Genomic DNA, 19252 nt, shown 5'->3' on the forward strand with positions numbered 1-19252 from the left:
TATATGGGATGAGTTTGGGCATGGAAGGGGCCACCTTGGGAGGGCCCGATTCAGAGAGGGGATGGGAGGGTGGAGTCCAAGGGTGATGATGGCAGACTCTAGGTGGGGCGGAGGGGGCACAAGCCTCCGGTGGAATGTTGTGACATGAAATGCCCTCGAGATAAATGAGCTGGTTAAGAAGTCCCGGGTGTTCATGCATTTGAAAAGTTTGAGAGCAGAGGTGATTTTCCTGCAGGGGATGCAGCTCCAGGTGAAAGATCAGATGAGGCTGAGGAAGGGGTGGGCGGGGCAGATGTTCCACTCATGGTTCGACTTGAAGTCGAGGGAGTCGCCATATTGCTGAATAGGAAAACTGGGTTTACAGGGGCGAGGGAGTTACGGGACCCGGGGGAGGGGGGAGGTTTGTGATAGTGAGTAGGGTGCTAGTGGGGACTTGAGTGGTATTGGCAAATGTATATGTGGTGAATTAGGATGACACCAGATTTATGAAGAGGATGGACTCTCACCAGCTGATTATGGGGAGGATTCTAATTGTGTACTGGAGCTGAGGTTGGAGGTCAAGGATGGCACGAGAGCTGAGAGGGTTGTGGTAGTATGACTAGGGATATTACGGTACCTGGGAGTGTGAGCTGCTATTGGTGTAGAAGGCTCACTGCCCATTGGCCCAAAGTGCTGTCTTCTCATTGGTCAAGAGGAAGGTAGGTCCGCCTACGAGGCGGAGTATAAGAACCCGTGTTTCCCAGCAGCCAGGTCATTTCTGTACTCCTGCTGCTGGACACACTTCTTGTAGATTAAAGCCTTTGATTCGGACTACTCCTTCGTTTCTGTGTTCATTGACCGCGCATCAATTTAATCTACAAGATTTTAAAGGATGGAGCTCCGCATCCAGCCGGAGTGTCTACGACTCAGCTCCCACGCAGCGAATGCAACAGCCGCATTCAAGCACTGGCTGGCTTGTTTCAACAGCTACCTTAGTACGGCGGAAAACGTCCCGACGAAGGAGCAGAAACTACACATCCTCCACTCGTGCGTCGGCACCGCCATATACAAGCTCATCGAGGACATGGCTGAATACGACGCGGCTATGGACCTGCTTAAAGGACACTTCGTCAAGCCGGTAAATCAAGTCTACGCTCGGCACTTACTGGTCACAAGGCAGCAGATCCCTGGTGAGTCACTGGACGATTTTTGCGGCCAGGCGAAGCACCCCCGACAGCGTTGCCCAGCTTGTTCTGCAACCTGCAAGGGCTGCGGAAAGAAAGGCCACTTTGTGGCCGTCTGCCAGGCAAAGGCCGTCGCTGCGGTCCCGGGCAGCAACCGCGGGACTCACCCTTCTCTTTCTCCAGGGGCCCCGTGCGGCCCGCGGACCTCGCTGCCCCCATCCTCCAACGCCACGTGCGACCCCCGGGCACCACCATTTTACGCCTCCGACGCCACGTGCGGAGGATGGACGCCGCCATTTTGTCCACCCCCCACCATGTGCGACCGACGGGCGCCGCCATCTTGGATCGGCTCCGAGGACCCCGCAGGTGACTACTCACTGCCTGATGAAGACTCCGACTTTCTGCCATGACTCGCTTCAGTCACTCTGGACCAGTCTCGACCCCGCACCCTGGGCGCGATTCTCCCACCCCCACGCCGGGTAGGAGAATCGCGGGAGTGCCGGGCGAATCACGCCACGCCGCCCTGGCACCCCCACGCGATTCTCCCACCCCCCCAAAATGGCGTGTCGTGTTTTGCGACAGGCCGCTCGGAGAATCGCCGCTCGCCGTTTCTAACGGCGAGCGGCGATGTCCGGCCCAGATGGGCCGAGTGGCCTGCCGAACCCGACCGGTTCACGCCGGCACCAACCACATCTGGTCGCTGCCGGCGTGTACATCACGCGACCGCTGCATGTGGGGCCCGTGGGGGGCGGAGGGAGGATCGAGCACCACGGGCGTGCTCAGGAGGTTTCTGGCCCACGATCGGCGCCCACCGATTGTCGGGCCAGCGTCTCTAAAAGACGCACTCTTATCCCTCCGCCGCCCCGCAACATCAAGCCGCCATGTCTTGCGGGGCAGCGGAGGGGAAGACGGCAACCGCGCATGCGCGGTGACGTCACTTAGGTGCCGCCGGCCGCGTCATTCCGGGCGCACTGCTTTGACGCAAGCGTCAAGGCCCGGCACGCAAAATTCATGCACCGCCGCTCCTATCCCCCGGGGGGGGGGGGGGGGGGGGGGGGGGGGGGGGGAGAATATGGGGCGAGGAGCGGCCTTCGATGCCGGAGTGAAACACTCCGGGTTTCACTCCGGCGTCGATTGTTTGTATCCCTTTGGGAGAATTGCGTCCCCTCTCTACGGCAACAACAAAGATATTGCTCAACGGGCACGAGACGACCTGCCTGCTGGACTCCGGGAGCACGGAAAGTTTCATCCACCCCACCACGGGAACACGATGCGCTCTCCCTGTCTACCCGGTCAAGCCTAAAATCACCCTGGCCTCTGGCTCCCATTCAGTACAGATCACGGGGTGTTGCATAGCGGACCTCACGGTCCAGGGGAGGGAGTTTAAAAATTACAGACTCTACGTCCTCCCCCACCTCTGTGCGGCCGCACTCCTGGGGTTAGTTTTCCAATGTAACCTCCAGAGTCTAAAATTTAAATTCGGTGGCCCTACGCCTCCCCTCACTGTGTGCAGCCTCGTGACCCTCAAGGTCGATCCCCCGTCCTTGTTTGCAAACCTCACCCAGGATTGCAAACCTGTTGCCACCAGGAGCAGACGGTACAGTGCCCAGGACCGGACTTTCATCAGGTCCGAGGTCCAACGGCTTCTGAAGGAAGGGGTCATGGAGGCTAGCAACAGCACCTGGCGAACACACGTTCTGGTGGTAAAGACCGGGGAGAATAGGATGGACATAGACTACAGTCAGACCATCAACAGGTTTACGCAGCTGGACGCATACCCTCTCCCCCGTATATCTGACCTGGTCAACAGGATTGCGCAGTACAAGGTCTTCTCCACGGTGGACCTCAAGTCTGCCTACCACCAGCTCCCCATCCGCGCGAGCGATTGCAAGTACACTGCGTTCGAAGCGGACGGGTGGCTCTATCACTTTTAAGGGTTCCCTTCGGTGTCACAAACGGGGTCTCGGTCTTCCAAAGGGAGATGGACCGAATGTTCGACCAATACAGCTTATGGGCAACCTTCCCGTATCTCGATAATGTCACCATCTGCGGCCACGATCAGCAGGACCACGACACCAAGATCCACAAATTCCTCCAAACCGCAAAGCTCCTGAATCTCACTTACAACAAGGACAAATGCGTGTTTAGCACCGACCATCTAGCCATCCTCAGCTACGCAGTGTGTAACGGAGTAATAGGCCCCGACCCGGAACGCATGTGCCCCCTGATTGAGCTCCCCCTCCCCCACTGCCCCAAAGCCCTCAAGCGCTGCCTCGGCTTTTTTTCATATTACGCCCAGTGGGTCCCCAATTACGCCGACAAAGCCCGTCCCCTCATCCAAACAGCCACGTTCCCCCTGTCGATGGAGCCCGCCCGGCATTCAGCCGCATCAAAGCGGATATCGCAAAGGCCACGATGCGTGCTATCGACCAGTCTCTCCCCTTCCAGGTCGAGAGCGACGCGTCCGATGTAGCTCTGGCAGCCACCCTCAACCAAGCGGGCAGACCCCTTATTATCTCGCACCCTCCACGCTTCCGAAATTCACCACTCCTTGGTCGAGAAGGAAGCTCAGGCCATAGTCGAAGCTGTGTGACACTGGAGGCACTATCTGGCCGGCAGGAGGTTCACCCTCCTCACAGACCAATGGTCAGACCAACAGCTTCGTTCACTTTGTAAAGACCCGCAACCTGCCCTACTCCATCGAGGAGGTCAGGACAGTCACTAGGGACTGCCACATCTGCACGGAGTGCAAGCTGCACTTCTACTGCCCCGAAAAAGCGCATCTGATAAAGTCTTCCCGCCCCTTTGAACGCCTCAGCATGGATTTCAAAGGTCCCCTCCCCTCTACCAACCGCAACACGTACTTCCTCAACGTGATTGACGAGTACTCCTGATTCCTGTTCGCCATCCCCTGCCCCGACATGACCACACCCACCATCATTAAAGCCCTACACACCATTTTCTCCCTCTTCGGATTCCCCGCTTACATTCATAGCGATCGGGGGTCCTCCTTTATGAGCGACGAACTGCGTCAATTCCTGCTCAGCAAGGGCATCGCCTCCAGCAGGATGACCAGTTACAACCCCAGGGGTAACGGACAGGTCGAGAGGGAGAATAGTTCGGTCTGGAAGACCGTCCTGCTGGCCCTATGGTCCAGAAATCTCCCAGTCTCCCGCTGGCAAGAGGTCCTCCCAGACGGCCTCCACTCAATCCGGCAACTGCTTGGCACATCCACCAATCAAACGCCTCACGAACGCCTTCTTGTTTTCCCCAGGAAGTCTTCCTCAGGGACCCCGCTCCCGACTTGGCTGGCTGCCCCGGGCCCATCCTGCTCCGGAAACACGTGCGGGCGCACAAGACGGACCCGTTGGTCAAGAGGGTCCAGCTGCTCCACGCGAACCCGCAATGCGCGTATGTGGAGTATCCCGACGGCCGACAGGACACGGTCTCCCTACGGGACCTGACGCCCGCCGGATCCCCGCCACCACCCCCAGCACCAGCTCCACCCACCCCCCTCCAACCGCAACTGCTTCCCGCAGGGGCTCCCGTCCCTGCCCCGCCAACCCCCTCACCCGCGCCGCCTAGAAGACCAGATGCCCCGCCCCCCCACGGCTTGGCCCTCACCAGCTCCGCCTAGGGGTACAGACGCAGCCACGAGGACCGGATCATCGCTCCCGGAGTCATGGACGCCCGCATCTCCAACGTCTCCAGAGAAGCTCCGCAGGTCGCAGAGGACGCCAAGGCCCCCGATCGGCTGATCGAATCGATATGAACTGTTAATGGACTTTTGTTTTGTTTTGTTCTCTTGTTTCCAACTCTGTAAATAGTTACCGTGTTCTACCACATCCCTGTATATAGTTATGGGCCAGTGGGCAGCCACCGTTCGAGAGGTATGATCTCACATCACTAGTCATACTACCAGCCTCTTATCCCACTCGCACGGGACACCCCTCTCCCCCCCTCCTCTCTCATTCCCCGGCTTCTCAAAGGCACACCCCCCCGGGTTCCTTTCTCAACAAGGAGTGAATGTGGTAGTATGACTAGGGGTATTACGGTACCTGGGACTGTAAGCTGCTATTGGTGTAGAAGGCTCGCTGCCCATTGGCCCAAAGTGTTGGCTTCTCATTGGTCGAGAGGAAGGTAGCTCCACCTACGAGGCGGAGTATAAGAACCCGTGTTTCCCAGCAGCCATCGTTCTTTCTGTGCTCCTGCTGCTGGGCACACTTCTTGTAGATTAAAGCCTTCGATTCGGACTACTCCTTTGTTTCTGTGTTCATTGATCGCGCATCAACGGTTTATGGAGAGAATAAGGATGGCGGATCATTGGAGGTTTGGACACCCAGGTATATTCCCGGATTGACTTTTTTGTGGTGTGCCAGGCAGTGCTGATGAGGGTGGAAGGAGCAGAATATACGGGAATAGTGATTTTGGACCATGCTTGTCAGAATTTAGATGTCAGATCTATTAGCTCATTTAAATATGCATATTTGGGTCTTACCCAGCGAGAGCGAGAACCAGATCGTGACGTCTCGCGAGACTGTTAAATCTCGCAAGATGTTTCGAGCGTTTCAATATCACGGGAAGATTCAACAGCCTCATCCCGTCACAAAGTCTTACTCGAGGAGGCCATTGAATTGCGCCCTAAGTGTTCACACCAGAACTGAATAGCGTGCAATTTGCTTTCCATTGGGGACATTATTCGTTCCGCAATTCAGGACATGCAAATAGGCCAGCTCTCTGCCAGCGAGAATTAGAAGCAATTCCCAGCCTAGCGGGCGATGTAACTGCCAAGGCCGGAATTAGCACTAAAGAGCCTCACTCACTGCAGCCACGAAGACGGCTCAGAGAAGACCCCTGTCCCCCAATTTCGGCAGTCTGAAGTGGACCCACTGCTCAATGTAAATGAGGAGAGGAGGGACACCTTCTTCCCCAGGGAGGGCTGCAGACTCTCAATGCGGCACGATGGTTAGCACTGCTGCCTCACAGCTCCAGGATCCCAGGTTCAATTCCAGCCTCCGGCAACTGTCTGTGTGGAGTTTGCACATTCTCCCTGTGTCCGCATGTGTTTCCTCCGGGTGCTCCGATTTCCTCTCACAGTCCAAAGATGTGCAGGTTAGGCAAGCTGGCTGTGCTAAGTTGTCCTTTAGTGTCCAAAAGTTTACATGGGGTTACATGCATGGCCTTGTGTGGGGTGCTCTTTCCAAGAGCCGGTGAATACTTGATAGGCTGAATGGCCTCCTTCTGCACTGTAAATTCTCTGATTCGGCCCTCCTGAACAGTGCCTGGGAGAAGGTGGTAGAGGCAGTCAGTGCTGCCCGCCCAGGAGGAGACAGCTTGTGACCCTGAGGGGTGGTGGTCACTGGTAAGGCCTCTGCCCTGAGAGGGGCAATGAGCCAGGGAGGGTTCCAAAGTGCCACACTGCAGGTTTCCATTGGTTGGGGTGAACTCTGCTAATGTCTTGCTTCCTCTGTAGTGGGGCAGCGCTTCTGAGGAGTGCAGACACCTGGTGGGCCAGTGATTGAACATGGTCATGCCCATCCCCTTGATGATACCAGTGGGGTATACGGGCTTCCAGAGGGTGGCCTGAGTGGGCTCCCACATCACCAGAGGCTCTCTGAACATTTACAGGAGCAGTCAGCAATGTGAGCAACGAGGAGTCTGCAAGTAGCACCAGAGGAGTGGGTATAAATCACATACTGCAGTAATGGTGGTCTGAGCCTTGCCGATGTATAATGGATTCATCTTCACTGGCTTGTTGGGGAGGTGAATCTGGCTTTCTTCCCTCCTCACCTGAGAGCTCTGCAGTCTGTTTCTCAAAGCTTGAGAGGGTCCGGATCTCAGGAGTCCCACCTTCAGTCTTGGCACACTCTCTCGTGTGTTATGGGAAATCTTGTACTGCAGAAAGGCAGAAGGATTAACTGTAATCCCAATGGATAAATAAGCAGTTCAGAAGCATGCATGCCAATTGTCTCTGCTGATCCCTCCCCAGTAAGTGATTAAGAAACCATTTGTCCAGGAGCTTACATGAGATGGAGAGCTTAAAATGGCTATCAGACATTAGGTGCTGATATCAGCTGGTCGTGTGTGACATCCCTGTGGAGTGTAACCCTCAGATTGCCTGACACCCCACTGAGAATGTGAGTTTTCAGTCTGTAGACATTGCACTTACTGGAGGAGTTCCGTTTCTTGCACTGCAGGGCAGTCCTCTCTTTTGGCCCCAAGGATGCTAACCTCCAGGCGCCCTTCTTCCAGGCTGGGAATGTCAAGTGGGAGGGCCCTCCTGCTCCCATCCATCAGGCAGAGGACCACCTTCTTTTCCTGGATGGCCTGGAGGAGAAACCCAGGGAAGCTTCGTTGAAATGTGGGGCCAAATGTTGCTTCTTTTTCACACGATAGTGTGGACATCTTGCCCACATAACATGTCCGTCCAGGATATGGCACCAGAAACTTCGACCTCGTGAGGTATCAGTGGAGCGGCTGACTTCCTTCCCACCCCATTATAAGATTCATCGAGCTCTTCGTTGATATGTGATTAGTGGAAAATCACGCTTGTCTAAACGTCTCCCTGCCCAGTAGGAATCATGCCAACATTCCGCCCTGGCACTGGACTTAGTTTCCAAAACTGAAATTTTGCCCAATATATGAAGTTTCTAATCTATCTTGGCAGCACTTTAGTGTTGTTCTTGCTAACACACTCTTATTAATTACATCATGCCACTGCTGGAAGGCAAATTATATACATCTTAGTCTTTTTCCCTCTAGCAAGTCTGGTGTTCCTATGAAAGCAGTCCCATTGTTCTTTTACATAGTGATCACACATGGCCCAAGGATGTTAGTACATTTTGCACATCGACACTGCCATTCACTCATTACTTCTCAAGGAGTAATACAACAATTCCAAAGTACATTCTTCTTCAACTTGTTGTTAATGTTTTGTTACTTTTCTATCTCTTCATTCTCTCACTCTTTGGGCGGGATATTCCGGCCCTTCCCACTGGTGGGGGGTCATCAAGTCCCGCCGATGGCAACCCCCTGTGGCGGCTTCCTGGCAGCGGGACAGGCAAGCATTGCAAAACACCGTAGACATAGGCGGGACTGGAAGATCCTGCCAGTGACCAATGGCAAGTCGCTTCCGCTGCCAGAAAACATGCCACAGGGCAGCTGGAAAATCCAGCCCTCTATCATTTTTTTCTTTTTCTTTCACTCTCTATCTCTAATTTGACTAATTCACCCTATTTCCGCCCTCTGCTCTACATTTTCTTTCTATCGTTTTACTATTTTGTTTCATTAGTTCAGGAAATAATCCATTGGTCATCGCATTCACAAGATCCAATGTCAATCAATGCTACACTATTGCCTAATTTGCATTTTTAACTATTTATGGGCCAATCCTTCCTTCATTGTAACGAATATTAGACATAGAAATCCATAGAATCCCTACAGCGCAGAAGGAAGCCATTTGGCCCATCGAAGCTGCACTGACCCTCCGAAAGAGCATCCCTATCTAGGCCCACTCCCCACACTATCCCCTTAATCCTGTAACCCCACATAACCTGCATATCTTTCGACAATAGGGGGCAGTTCTACATGGCCAATTCACCTAACCTGCACGTCTTTGGACTGTGGGCAGAGACCGGAGCATCCGGAGGAAACCCACGCAGACACAGGGTGAACAGACAAACTCCACGCAGCCAGTCAGCCAAGGTCGGAATCAAAGCCATGTCCCTGGCGCTGTGAGGCAGGTGTGCTAGCTACTGTGTCCCCACCTTGATCTGTCATGAACAGTGCAACTTGAAGTCTTTTCATCTCTTGTCTCTCCTGCACAATTAATATGGGCACGATTTAATGGCTACGCTGTGCCCGAAAAGCAGCTCGCCGCAGCGCAGTGTGGCTGATAAAAGCAGGGAGATCCCGTTCCCAAGATCTGTCTGGCTCACAACGCCTCGCAATCTCGCGAGACGTTGCAATGTGAATCCTACCTATCGTGAGCGGGATCACTTTGTAGCAAATCTCCATATTAAAGCGAGATAATTAGTCTCACTTTAATGTGCAGATTCCTGACTTGCCCAATGTGTGCGATCAATCTTCCTCACCTCGGAGATCTCAGGCAAGCGCTGTTCAGTGCTGGTCTCTACAAACAGGGACCAGACAGAACAGTACTCATGGAGGTCTCCCAGAGGATCGGAGGTCCCTAGAGTCATGTGCTTTGAGCAGGGTGCCACCCTGACACTGCTGGTGCTGTCCAGGCACCCTGGCAATGCCGGGCTGGAGTGCCCTGCTCGAGTGTTGGGGAGTGTGAGGGGCGCAGGCCCCCTCCTCCCACAGTGCGTTGTTGGGGGGGGGGGTCGGGGATGCTTCGGGGGCCTCGGAGATAGAGACGCCATTTAAAAATGGCGCAGCTCCTTAGTGTACAAAACGGGGCTATGTGCAGCCTCGACTGCACCTTCCTCGTTGAGTCCCCTTATCAAATGCGAGTCACGTTTCATAGCCTTGTGTTTCTCGGCGCTGCGAGCACCGGGAAACAGGTAGCTAAACACACTCGCTAAGGGACTTTGTTCCCACTTTGTTGAATCACACCCTAAATTTCTGGTTTTGCGATGGGCCATTCTCCTGTTGCCTGTTGTAAATGTTGTTTTAATACAGATGTTAACCCATTAATTTGGATTTTTAAAAACTGTTGTTTTATCCCAAGGTCTTCAGCCTGGAGCCAATAATTTATCACTTTTGATCTCAGCTTATTTATAAACAATTACCTAGATTCCCACAACAGTGTTTAAGCCTCAGTGTGACCTCAAAGGAACAAGCAAGGTTAACATCACCACAATGCTCCTGACACCAGACTAGCTGTGAACACTATCAGGAGATATCCACAAATCACTTCTATTAAAGAGACTAAGAACATGCCTAAACTTTGATATATTGGGTTATTTAATGTTGTGTAATATGGTTGAGAATTTTAATATCCTTCCCTATGTTCCTTTCCCACTTTTTACTAGTTCTACATTTTTAGCATTACAGCTGTGATACCATTTTCAGGTCCTTCACCAAAGCTGGGACATTCTTCCTTACATTTGCCTTTCTTATTGGGCAAGACATTTGACCTCCCCACAGTAACTCTCCATTTTAAAATTCATTCTGGAGAGGTGTAGTCTTTGTCAACAAATTCATCACTTATTGCCCATTGTCGTGAGTCCCATTCTTGACCCACTGCAGACTGTGTGGTGAAGGTCCTCTTAGAGGGCTGGTCGGGAGGGAGTTCTCGGATGCAACTGAGAACGGGAGCGTGGCGGAATCAGAAAACAACCTATGTCACACTATTCCCCGGATTGGCTCCCTGAGCCTACAACACATCATGACCAAACAGTTTTACTTCAAAAAGTCACACTACAATGAAAGGGGTCATGCCACAAACCACTGTTGCAGCTTTGCTCAATTGATTCACTGAAACTAAGGGCAGTAGGAACGAAGAGCCATTTCAGAGACCATAAGACCTGTGAAGAACTGTCTTCCATCTCTCATGGTGCACTCTGCTGAGCTGCAGCCATCTTTGGCAGGGGTCGACTGCTGCAAATAGTGTTCGGAATGTTTCAGTTGGTAAAGGTCAGATACAACTGGACACATGGACCTACCACTGTAGTTGTCTTGATCTAAGAAGAATGTCTGTTATTCACAGCGCTAATGAAGCAGTAAAGTAAAAAAGTCAAATTTTTCTGGCTCAGTATTGTCGATTACACAGGATATGGGAATCTTAGTGCTATATGTGCCTGTGTCCCTTTTCACAGCCTGCCTGGTAGTTAGATATTTCCAGTTCTAAAATCCAATGTTTCTACTCTATGTACTACAGTGGAAAAAAACAAGTAACTTCTATTAGCAAGTACTTTTATCCCACTGTCTAAAATGCAACGAACAGGCTTTCTCAAAACACTATGGCTTACTGAAAATTTAGCTCCAGACTCGATTAGAATGTTGACCTTTTAACTTTAATTATTATTTATACACGCTTTGTACTACTTGCAGACAGTTTCTGGCAGCAGGCGCCAGCAAATGGGTGAATATCGACAGTAAAACAATGGAAAAGACCCTGGATGGATTACAAATTCCTCATCGCTATGTCTTTGAAGATGCACAAATGCATATTTATATGCTAATGAAAAAAGTGAGTGGCCTTATAGTATATCAGAGTTTTTCTTAATATGTACGTAATATGTTAAATATATATATCAGTGTGTGTGTTACATCCGACCTTCTACCTCACAGATGGTAGAAAGGCTTCGGGGAATCGGGAATGAGTGCCTCACTGAAGAATTTCCGGCCCCTGATCTCTTGTGGCCACAATATTTAAGTGGCTTGGCCACTTAAGTTTCTTGGGAAAGATAATGACAGGAAAAGGGTTTTCTTTATCCTCAAAAGTAAAAATATGCTTAACAAATGTTTCCTATTCTTTTGACACCCCCATCAGGAACTTGACAACTATTGCAATGTATTTTTAACAAAATTAAGCCGCAAAACCACATCTCCGCCAATCTTTTTCCTGACTTTTTCATTCCCAGGCAGAGTATAGGCCACAGACATATTCTCTCCATCCAACCCTGCCTTGGCCCACACTCTGCAGTTGTTGCTATGTACATCCCTCGACTCTCATCTCCTTTTCTAGATCCCGCCTCGGTGTATTTCTCGGTCTGCCTTGCTTTCTCTTTCCGTGTGGGTTGCTTGTGAGAGCTTGTGGGATAATGGCACTGATCTAGCTACTAAACTGAGGCCTTACCTCCATTGTCAATATCAAAGGAATTATTCATAAATCCTCGTATTCAGAGAATAGAATATTAAACTAGCAACACATTCGGAACAGTACATTTTGTGTAAAAAATGGTTAATTCCACTTGTTTACTACTAATTCTATTACTGTACTTATTAAAATCAAATCATTGCCACCGGGAGCAGGGGCTTTAAACATAAAAGCTTTGTGTGGAATGTTGAAACGACAATGTAAATTTAAGATCGTCGTAAGAATAAAGGATTAATAATTGACAAAAAAGCAATCATAAAATTAGGAGTGTGGCTTCTTTCTTCAGTTGCCAACCGTTGGCCATTCCAATCCATAGCGCTGGAGTGAGAGACAGATATTAAGGCCAATGCCGCACAATGGGCAAAGGATTAATTAGGAATATTGATATTTCTATAATTGTTGATTGAGGGGAATGAACAGGAATACTGGGCTGGATTCTCCGCGCCACTTTTCTGCCCCGACCCGCTGGCGGGATTCTCCGTTACGCCGGCCAGTCAATGGGGTTTCCCATTTTGGGGCAGCCCCACGCCGTCGGGAAACCGCCGGGCACCGGCTGAACGACGAATCCCGCCGGCGGAGAATCCCGCCCACTGTGTTTGAACAGCATGTTATATAACAGTTTATTCCCATCCCTAAACTCCACACATTGTAGCTGAGACATTGGGCGGAATTTTCCGCTCCCAGGAAAAATCGGGAAGGCTGTTGTGAACTCAGCCGAGCATTGAGTGTAGCATTGAGATTTCCCTATGAAGCAGGGGGATTTCGCACTGGATGTAGATTTAAAAAAGAAACACAGGCCTAGGCTGCTGGGGCTGTCAGGTTGTACAAAAGATACAGACCCCCGGATTCTACACCCCAACATGAGGCAAACCCGCATTGGGGGTGGGGGTGGGAAAAGAAGCAGCTGGGACTTGATTCCAGGTTTCCCACATCCATTCCGATCATGAGATATTTTGAAAGAAGTGGGATCAGGTTTAGAGGGAGCATGGGGGGTGGAGGGAGTGAGGGGATATTGGGGGTGAGGGATGTGGGGACGTGGAGAGATATGGGGAGCAGTGGCTGTGGAGGGGGGAGGGCATGTGGGGTTCTGAGGATGTGGAGGGATATGGGGCTATGGAGAGAGAGTTGGGGGGGGGGAGGTTGGGGGGGGGGGGGGGGGGAGGAGGGCTAGGATGCCTAACATTCATGTAAAGCAGTTGGGCTGATGTTCAAGTGAATAGAGGCGGAACTTCTAACCTGCCTGCTTCAACGGCCAGCCACCTCCATTCGCCCGATCCTAACCTATCCTGTGAATCTCCTGATGTCCTGCAACCATCAGACTAGAATTGTGCAGGTCAAAGGTGAAGCCCTCGCAGCTCCCAGATGCGTTTATTTTGTGCTATTCTTATTTGAAGGCAGCGTAGTCTGCCAGGAAGACATAAACTACCTTCAGTGCAGTCTAGAAATAGCCTTGTGTCAGTCACAGATAGATAGATTATTAAAGGAATTTACCTCTGGCTTGTAAAATCATAGGTTTTGAGGTAGACTAAGGGGCATCATTACAAATTGAGGAAACAGGTTGAATGCCTAAAATCTTTATAGTTCCCAGGATATGATTGACATGTGGAACAACAACAACTTATATTTATATCAGGGCATGCAGCTGGGGGCCTTCGATCCACTTAGAGATCCCACAAATGCAGTTCCGTCTGGACCCCATTTATATGGACCAGTGGCAAACGCCGCTCGCCCAAGGTCTCGGAGGTGAAGGAATTGAATCCCAAATCCTCAGGTACCTCGGGAATCTGCACATTAGAGTTAGGCTTACTGCTCCACTCTAATATACAGATTTTCCGTCACTTCGCAACGTCTCGCGAGGTCGCATTGAATTTCACGAGGCGCTGCGAGCTGGGTAGATCTCGGGAGCGGAGTCTCCCGGCTTTCAAAGGCACTGCAGCAAGCTCCTTTCCCGGCGTAGCGTGGTGATAGGATCATGCCCTAGGTCATTCAGCCCATCGAGTCTGCTCCGCCATTCAGTGAGATCATGACTGAGCTGCTGTGATAATCCTCAACTCCTGCCTTAGCCCCATAACCCCCGATTCCCTTACTGATTAAAAATCTGTATCCTATACATCAGGGAAGTTTTGATATTAAGCCAGTGTGCAAACAAAAACTAACTTACTTTGATTTAAAAACTGGGATGATATCAGGGAACTGGTCATTTGGATTGTTAATCCTCCAGAATATCTCTGAGATGCTGAGCAGCCATCACCGTTTGAAGATGCGCTATGTTAACAGGATAAAAAGGGAACGTCACCTCGGCATGTGGAGATCAATCCCACACTTCTGGACGTCAAGCTCTGCCTAGCCCACATCACACTAAACATTATAGTACACCCACTGAGCTCTTTAACCCCAGTGGTTAACTAGGTTGGTGGTACACAGCGGGAAGAGACAGTTCAAAAATGAAGCCCTGCAGCAATATTTAATTTTACATAAATTAAATAATAGAGAATACTATTAAATGATTGGCATTTTGACACTTTATTTCAAGCTCAAAAAATACTGTACTTGACCAAGATCCTGGCTCTACCAGGAAATTTCAACCTGTTTTGGGACAGGTTGGGGAGAGGTGTTTGAAAAATCAGGTGTGGGTTTCGCCCGCAACGCTGGCGCCAAGAGAGGCGCGAACCACTCCGGCGCGGGCCGACCGGAAGGAGCGGAATCCTCCGTACTTCTGGGGGCGAGGCCGGCGCCGGACGGGTTGGTGCGCGCCAAGCGGCGCCAAAGGGACGGCGCGAGTTGGTGCATGCGCAGAACCGCCGGCGTGTTTCCTGCGCATGCGCAGACCGGCCGGCATGTTTCCTGCGCATGCGCAGGGGGGTTCCTCTCTGCGCCGGCCTTGGCGGAGCCCTACAGAGACTGTACCGGAAAGAAAGAGTGCCTCCACAGCACAGACCCACCCGCAGATCGGTGGGGCCCTGATCGCGGGCCAGGCCACCGTGGGGAGCGCCCCCCACCCCCCCCCCCCCCCCCCCGCCCGCCCCCCCGAGGACTCACCCAGCCGGCCGACAAGCCAGGTCCCGCCGTGATGGACCATATCTATTTCACGCTGGCGGGACTGGCCAGGAAACGACAGCCGCTCCGGCCCGTCGAGGCCCGGAGAATTGCCGGGGGGGGGCCCGGTGCCAACGGCCCCCGTCCGGCATGGCGTAAACCCCGCCTGAAAACCGGTGCCGGAGAATACAGCAGCTGGCATTGGAGCAGCTGGACATGATTCGCGCCCACCCCCCCCCCCCCCCCGGGATTCTCCGACCTGGTGGGGGGTCGGAGAATCCCGCCGCAGATTGCTGATCCAAACCCAACTCCAACCTATCTGTGAGCCTCAATGATTTGGTGAACCGAATTTCCTGAGCCTCAGAGGGGTTGGAAGCTACATCCAGGGGAGGATTTGACACATCCAGCAGGTGAGTGCCTTTGCACCTACCTCCTATATAACCCATCCCCCCCCCCCCCCCCCCACCCCACTACCCCCAGCCGCTTCTCATCAACGTCTTCCTGCATTAACAACATTATTTAGCACTGCTCGCTCACGTTACTGGTACTGGTGTCAACGCACCAGCATCCTTCAATTCCTGGTAAAGGAAAAATTTATGTTGTAAATGACAAAGCATGCAGCCTTAATTCTGATTAGGATCCAGCTATCCATTAAAGCCATTTTCTATCTCGCAATTAAAAACATAAAGCAACAAATCCACTGTATCAATCTAGGTAGAACCATCTTTCAAAAAAAATCAGGAGTTTAATATTAAAGAGGGAATGGCTTGATTGCTTGCTACTGAAGGAAAAGGTGCTTGTGAATGTTACTAACTCCCTGAAAAAATACTGATTCCCTGTTTACATTGTTACTTCAGGACTCTTATCCACGTTACTTAAAGTCAGATATGTACAAGAGTATTTTAGCAAGATCCATTGTTCCTCCGGAAACCAAGAAAAGGTATGTTTGCATATTCATCATCTGGAAATTGCTTTGGGGTAAAATGTCGACCCATTAAAGGTGACATCAGTAAGCTGCTTTGCTTGAGTTTATGTCAACCTTCAGATGAACAACATTATATTGTATCTCAGTATGTTAATAAGCTCTGTAATCCTATAATTTTTCAAAAACAAAGGGCAGGATTCTCCATCCCACCAGCCCTTTCGGCGTGGCACGCCCCCGCCAGCAACGGGATCTTCCATTCCGGCAGCCGGCCAATGGGAGGGGGGTTACCCCATTGTGGCCAAATCACGGCATCGGGAAGCCAGAGGGCGTGGGTGCGCTGCAGGCGAATCCCGTCAAAAATGGAGAATCCCGCCAAAAATGTCTGCCTTCACAAAATAACCATAGAACATAGAAAAATACAGCACAGAACAGGCCCTTCGGCCCACGATATTGTGCCGAACGTTTGTCCTAGATTAAGAACAAATTAATCTACACCCCATCATTCTACCATAAGCCATGTACCTATCCAATAGCCGCTTGACGGTCCCTAATGTTTTCGACTCAACTACTTCCACAGGCAGTGCATTCCATGCCCCCACAACTCTCTGGGTAAAGAACCTACCTCTGACATCCCCCTATATATTCCACCATTCACCTTAAATTTATGTCCCCTTGTAATGGTTTGTTCCACCTGGGGAGACTGTCTACTCTATCTATTCCCCTGATCATCTTATAAACCTCTATCAAGTCGCCCCTCATCCTCCTCCGTTCTAATGAGAAAAGGCCTAGCACCCTCAACTTCTCCTCGTAAGACCTACTCTCCATTCCAGGCAACATCTTGGTAAATCTCCTTTGCACCTTTACCAAAGCTTCCACATCCTTCCTAAAATGAGGCGACCAGAGCTGCACACAGTACTCCAAATGTGGCCTGACCAAGGTTTTAAATAACTTTTATATATGGGGATAAAACAAAATTTTGGTTAGAGTAGTGAAAAGGGAATTAAAAATGTTAATTAGCTTAAGAAATTGCTCTTTGGGGCAAATACATTCTCATATCATGTACAGTTCTTCCCGCAAAATTAGACTTTATGGTCTCATAATCAAAATCTGAAAAATGTGATTGCATGCATTATTTTAAAACTAGATGCAGAACTTTCAGTAAAACCTAGTCAGTTACTGATTACCAAAGCAGAAAATGCACCATGACATGTTTAACATCTTCATCCATGGTCTTTTGTTTTAAAAAGGTCATTTTTGCATCCGTTTTTGTCTAGTATGGTTCCATTCCTGAGGTGGCATCGTCACTCCAACCCAGGCTCTGCACAGATGTTTTACCCAAAGGATGGTGACGGGAAAGGAAAGGACATGACGGTTTCACAGGTTCAAAACTAAACACAGCATATTAACAGCATAGCACCCCTTTACCCTGTCCTAATTTTACACACCCACACTTTGCATGGAATCATGTATAGACAATTAAAAGTTTTATTGCTGCCTTTACATCACAATTATGAATGCGGCAACTTTTGAACACGTCACCTTTTATTCTGGGAAGTGAAAATTTGATTCCTTGCTGAAATCCAACTGAACTAAATAATAACCCAAGAATTTAGGGAAAATTTGTAGATTGCTGTATCCCTCAAAACTGCTTTCAGCTGCCTGCCATTATAGAATATGTATGACAGTATTAAAATCCATTTTAAGTATTAAATAACCTATCACTAACATTACCTGACCATTAAGTTCTACTTAAGATGCACAAGATTAAAATCTGCATGTTATAGATGGATGTGTAACATGTGCCAAGGAGTGGAAGTGGAAAGTCGCCATAGTCCCTGGGGACCCTTTGAGGGAGAGAGCTGACTGGTGGTGATTTAAACTGAGGGTCACCACACCTCAGGCGAGGGGCAAGATTGAGAAGGAGAATGTGGGTTGATGATAGGCCCTCATGTGTGTGAGATCCGAGTCTCGGCTGCAAAATTTGGGGAAGGGTTTTCACATGGAGGAAAAAAATTCGAGAGTCAGTCACCCGTTGTTGCGGTCATATTCCTCCTGACACCAGCGATAAATTACAATTAGAGGCGGATGAAAAATGATCCCAGTCTGGTCTTTTAGTTGGGGTGGTGCATTCCGAATGGAAACTCATAAGAGAAAGAATAAAATGAAAACTAACCAGCAGTATATATTTCATGTTTTACACGTGCAACGGCATAACCCACTGATGTTGAGGAAGCTATCCAGAGCTCTCAATACACTGACTATCCCACCTTGACAGCTTCAGGCTGGAAAGCTTCATCACTGTTAATTGTCCTACAATTTATTGATGCCCTACTTACCAGTTCAAAATCTGGTTAAATGATCCTTGATGTCTCCTATTCACCTTAAGGCAATATGCACAAGACAGTAGTGTAACAAAACCATATTTGTGTTCTTAGCGATACTGGTCATATTAAATATTTTGTGTTTTCACAGTATTAATCCTCATATAAAGTGTTTACTGAAATAAATGTACTTTATCACAGCTTGGCGTTTTTTTTCTCATTTATAAAATCACAAATTTATATCTGCATGTCACCTTCACTGCAGAACCAACTATTTTTTTTAAAAATGTAGAATGCTTTTTCCAAAAACTATATTTTGCTAATTATTGCATTATAACCAGACATATGCATGCAAAGTGCAAAAAAGGTTTTTCTATCCATTAGTAGGTATCATTTAGTATTTTCAGTCGCTTCTTATTACCTTGCCGTACCTCAAAATACTTTTCCTTTTTTATCCCTACAGCTATGTCGATTTTCCCACCCTATGGCAAACCTAGGAGTGTTCACTGGACCAAATATCCCAATTCATTCCGAGGATGCACCTTCTTGGTCCCAATCCAGCCTTCCCTCATTTTGCCCTGGAATCCTTCCTGCTGCAACTTCCCCTTCCTGTAGCTGCACGGACCCTAAGAGGTTCTCTGTTTGTTCCTCAGTTCCATTGTCAGCATGCGATAAGAATATTACTGTGTTGTGTTTTGGTTCTTCTAAATTCAAACCTGCTTCACTAGTTAATGCAAGAGTAGAACCATTGGCATTCCCAAGACATAATAAAGTAAGTCATTTTCTTTACAATCGTACATGCGGCAAATGGAATATACTGTATATACACCAGTGGTGCGCAAGAGTGGAGGAAGTGTCACTGTTAATCTAAACAGTAAACTATCAGGATCCATTATTTTCAGTATTTTGACAAACTCCAATTATTCACCAGCTTAGAAAATAGCATGGGTATTTCGAAAGAAAGTTGTTCACTAAATATATACTACCACTAGGTATAGTGATTGCATTTGGCAAGAATTCT

The 19252-nt window shown here is 49.6% G+C and overlaps 1 protein-coding gene across 6 annotated transcripts in view; it reads left to right on the forward strand.

Annotated features, from left to right (window-relative positions):
* rgs11 (regulator of G protein signaling 11) overlaps positions 1-19252 on the forward strand; it is a 161050-nt gene that overhangs the window by 130404 nt on the left and 11394 nt on the right. For 2 of the 6 annotated variants that reach the window (XM_038820414.1, XM_038820413.1), the window contains exons 15-18: positions 11181-11319; positions 15843-15925; positions 17158-17290; positions 18695-18864. In XM_038820414.1, the coding sequence (XP_038676342.1) occupies positions 11181-11319; positions 15843-15925; positions 17158-17290; positions 18695-18864 (525 nt within the window). The remainder of the gene's footprint in view (positions 1-11180; positions 11320-15842; positions 15926-17157; positions 17291-18694; positions 18865-19252) is intronic. The other 4 variants (XM_038820416.1, XM_038820415.1, XM_038820417.1 and 1 more) reach the window with 3 other exon arrangements.

This window comes from Scyliorhinus canicula, chromosome 15 (genome assembly GCF_902713615.1).
Source record: "Scyliorhinus canicula chromosome 15, sScyCan1.1, whole genome shotgun sequence".
Lineage (NCBI taxonomy): Eukaryota > Metazoa > Chordata > Chondrichthyes > Carcharhiniformes > Scyliorhinidae > Scyliorhinus > Scyliorhinus canicula.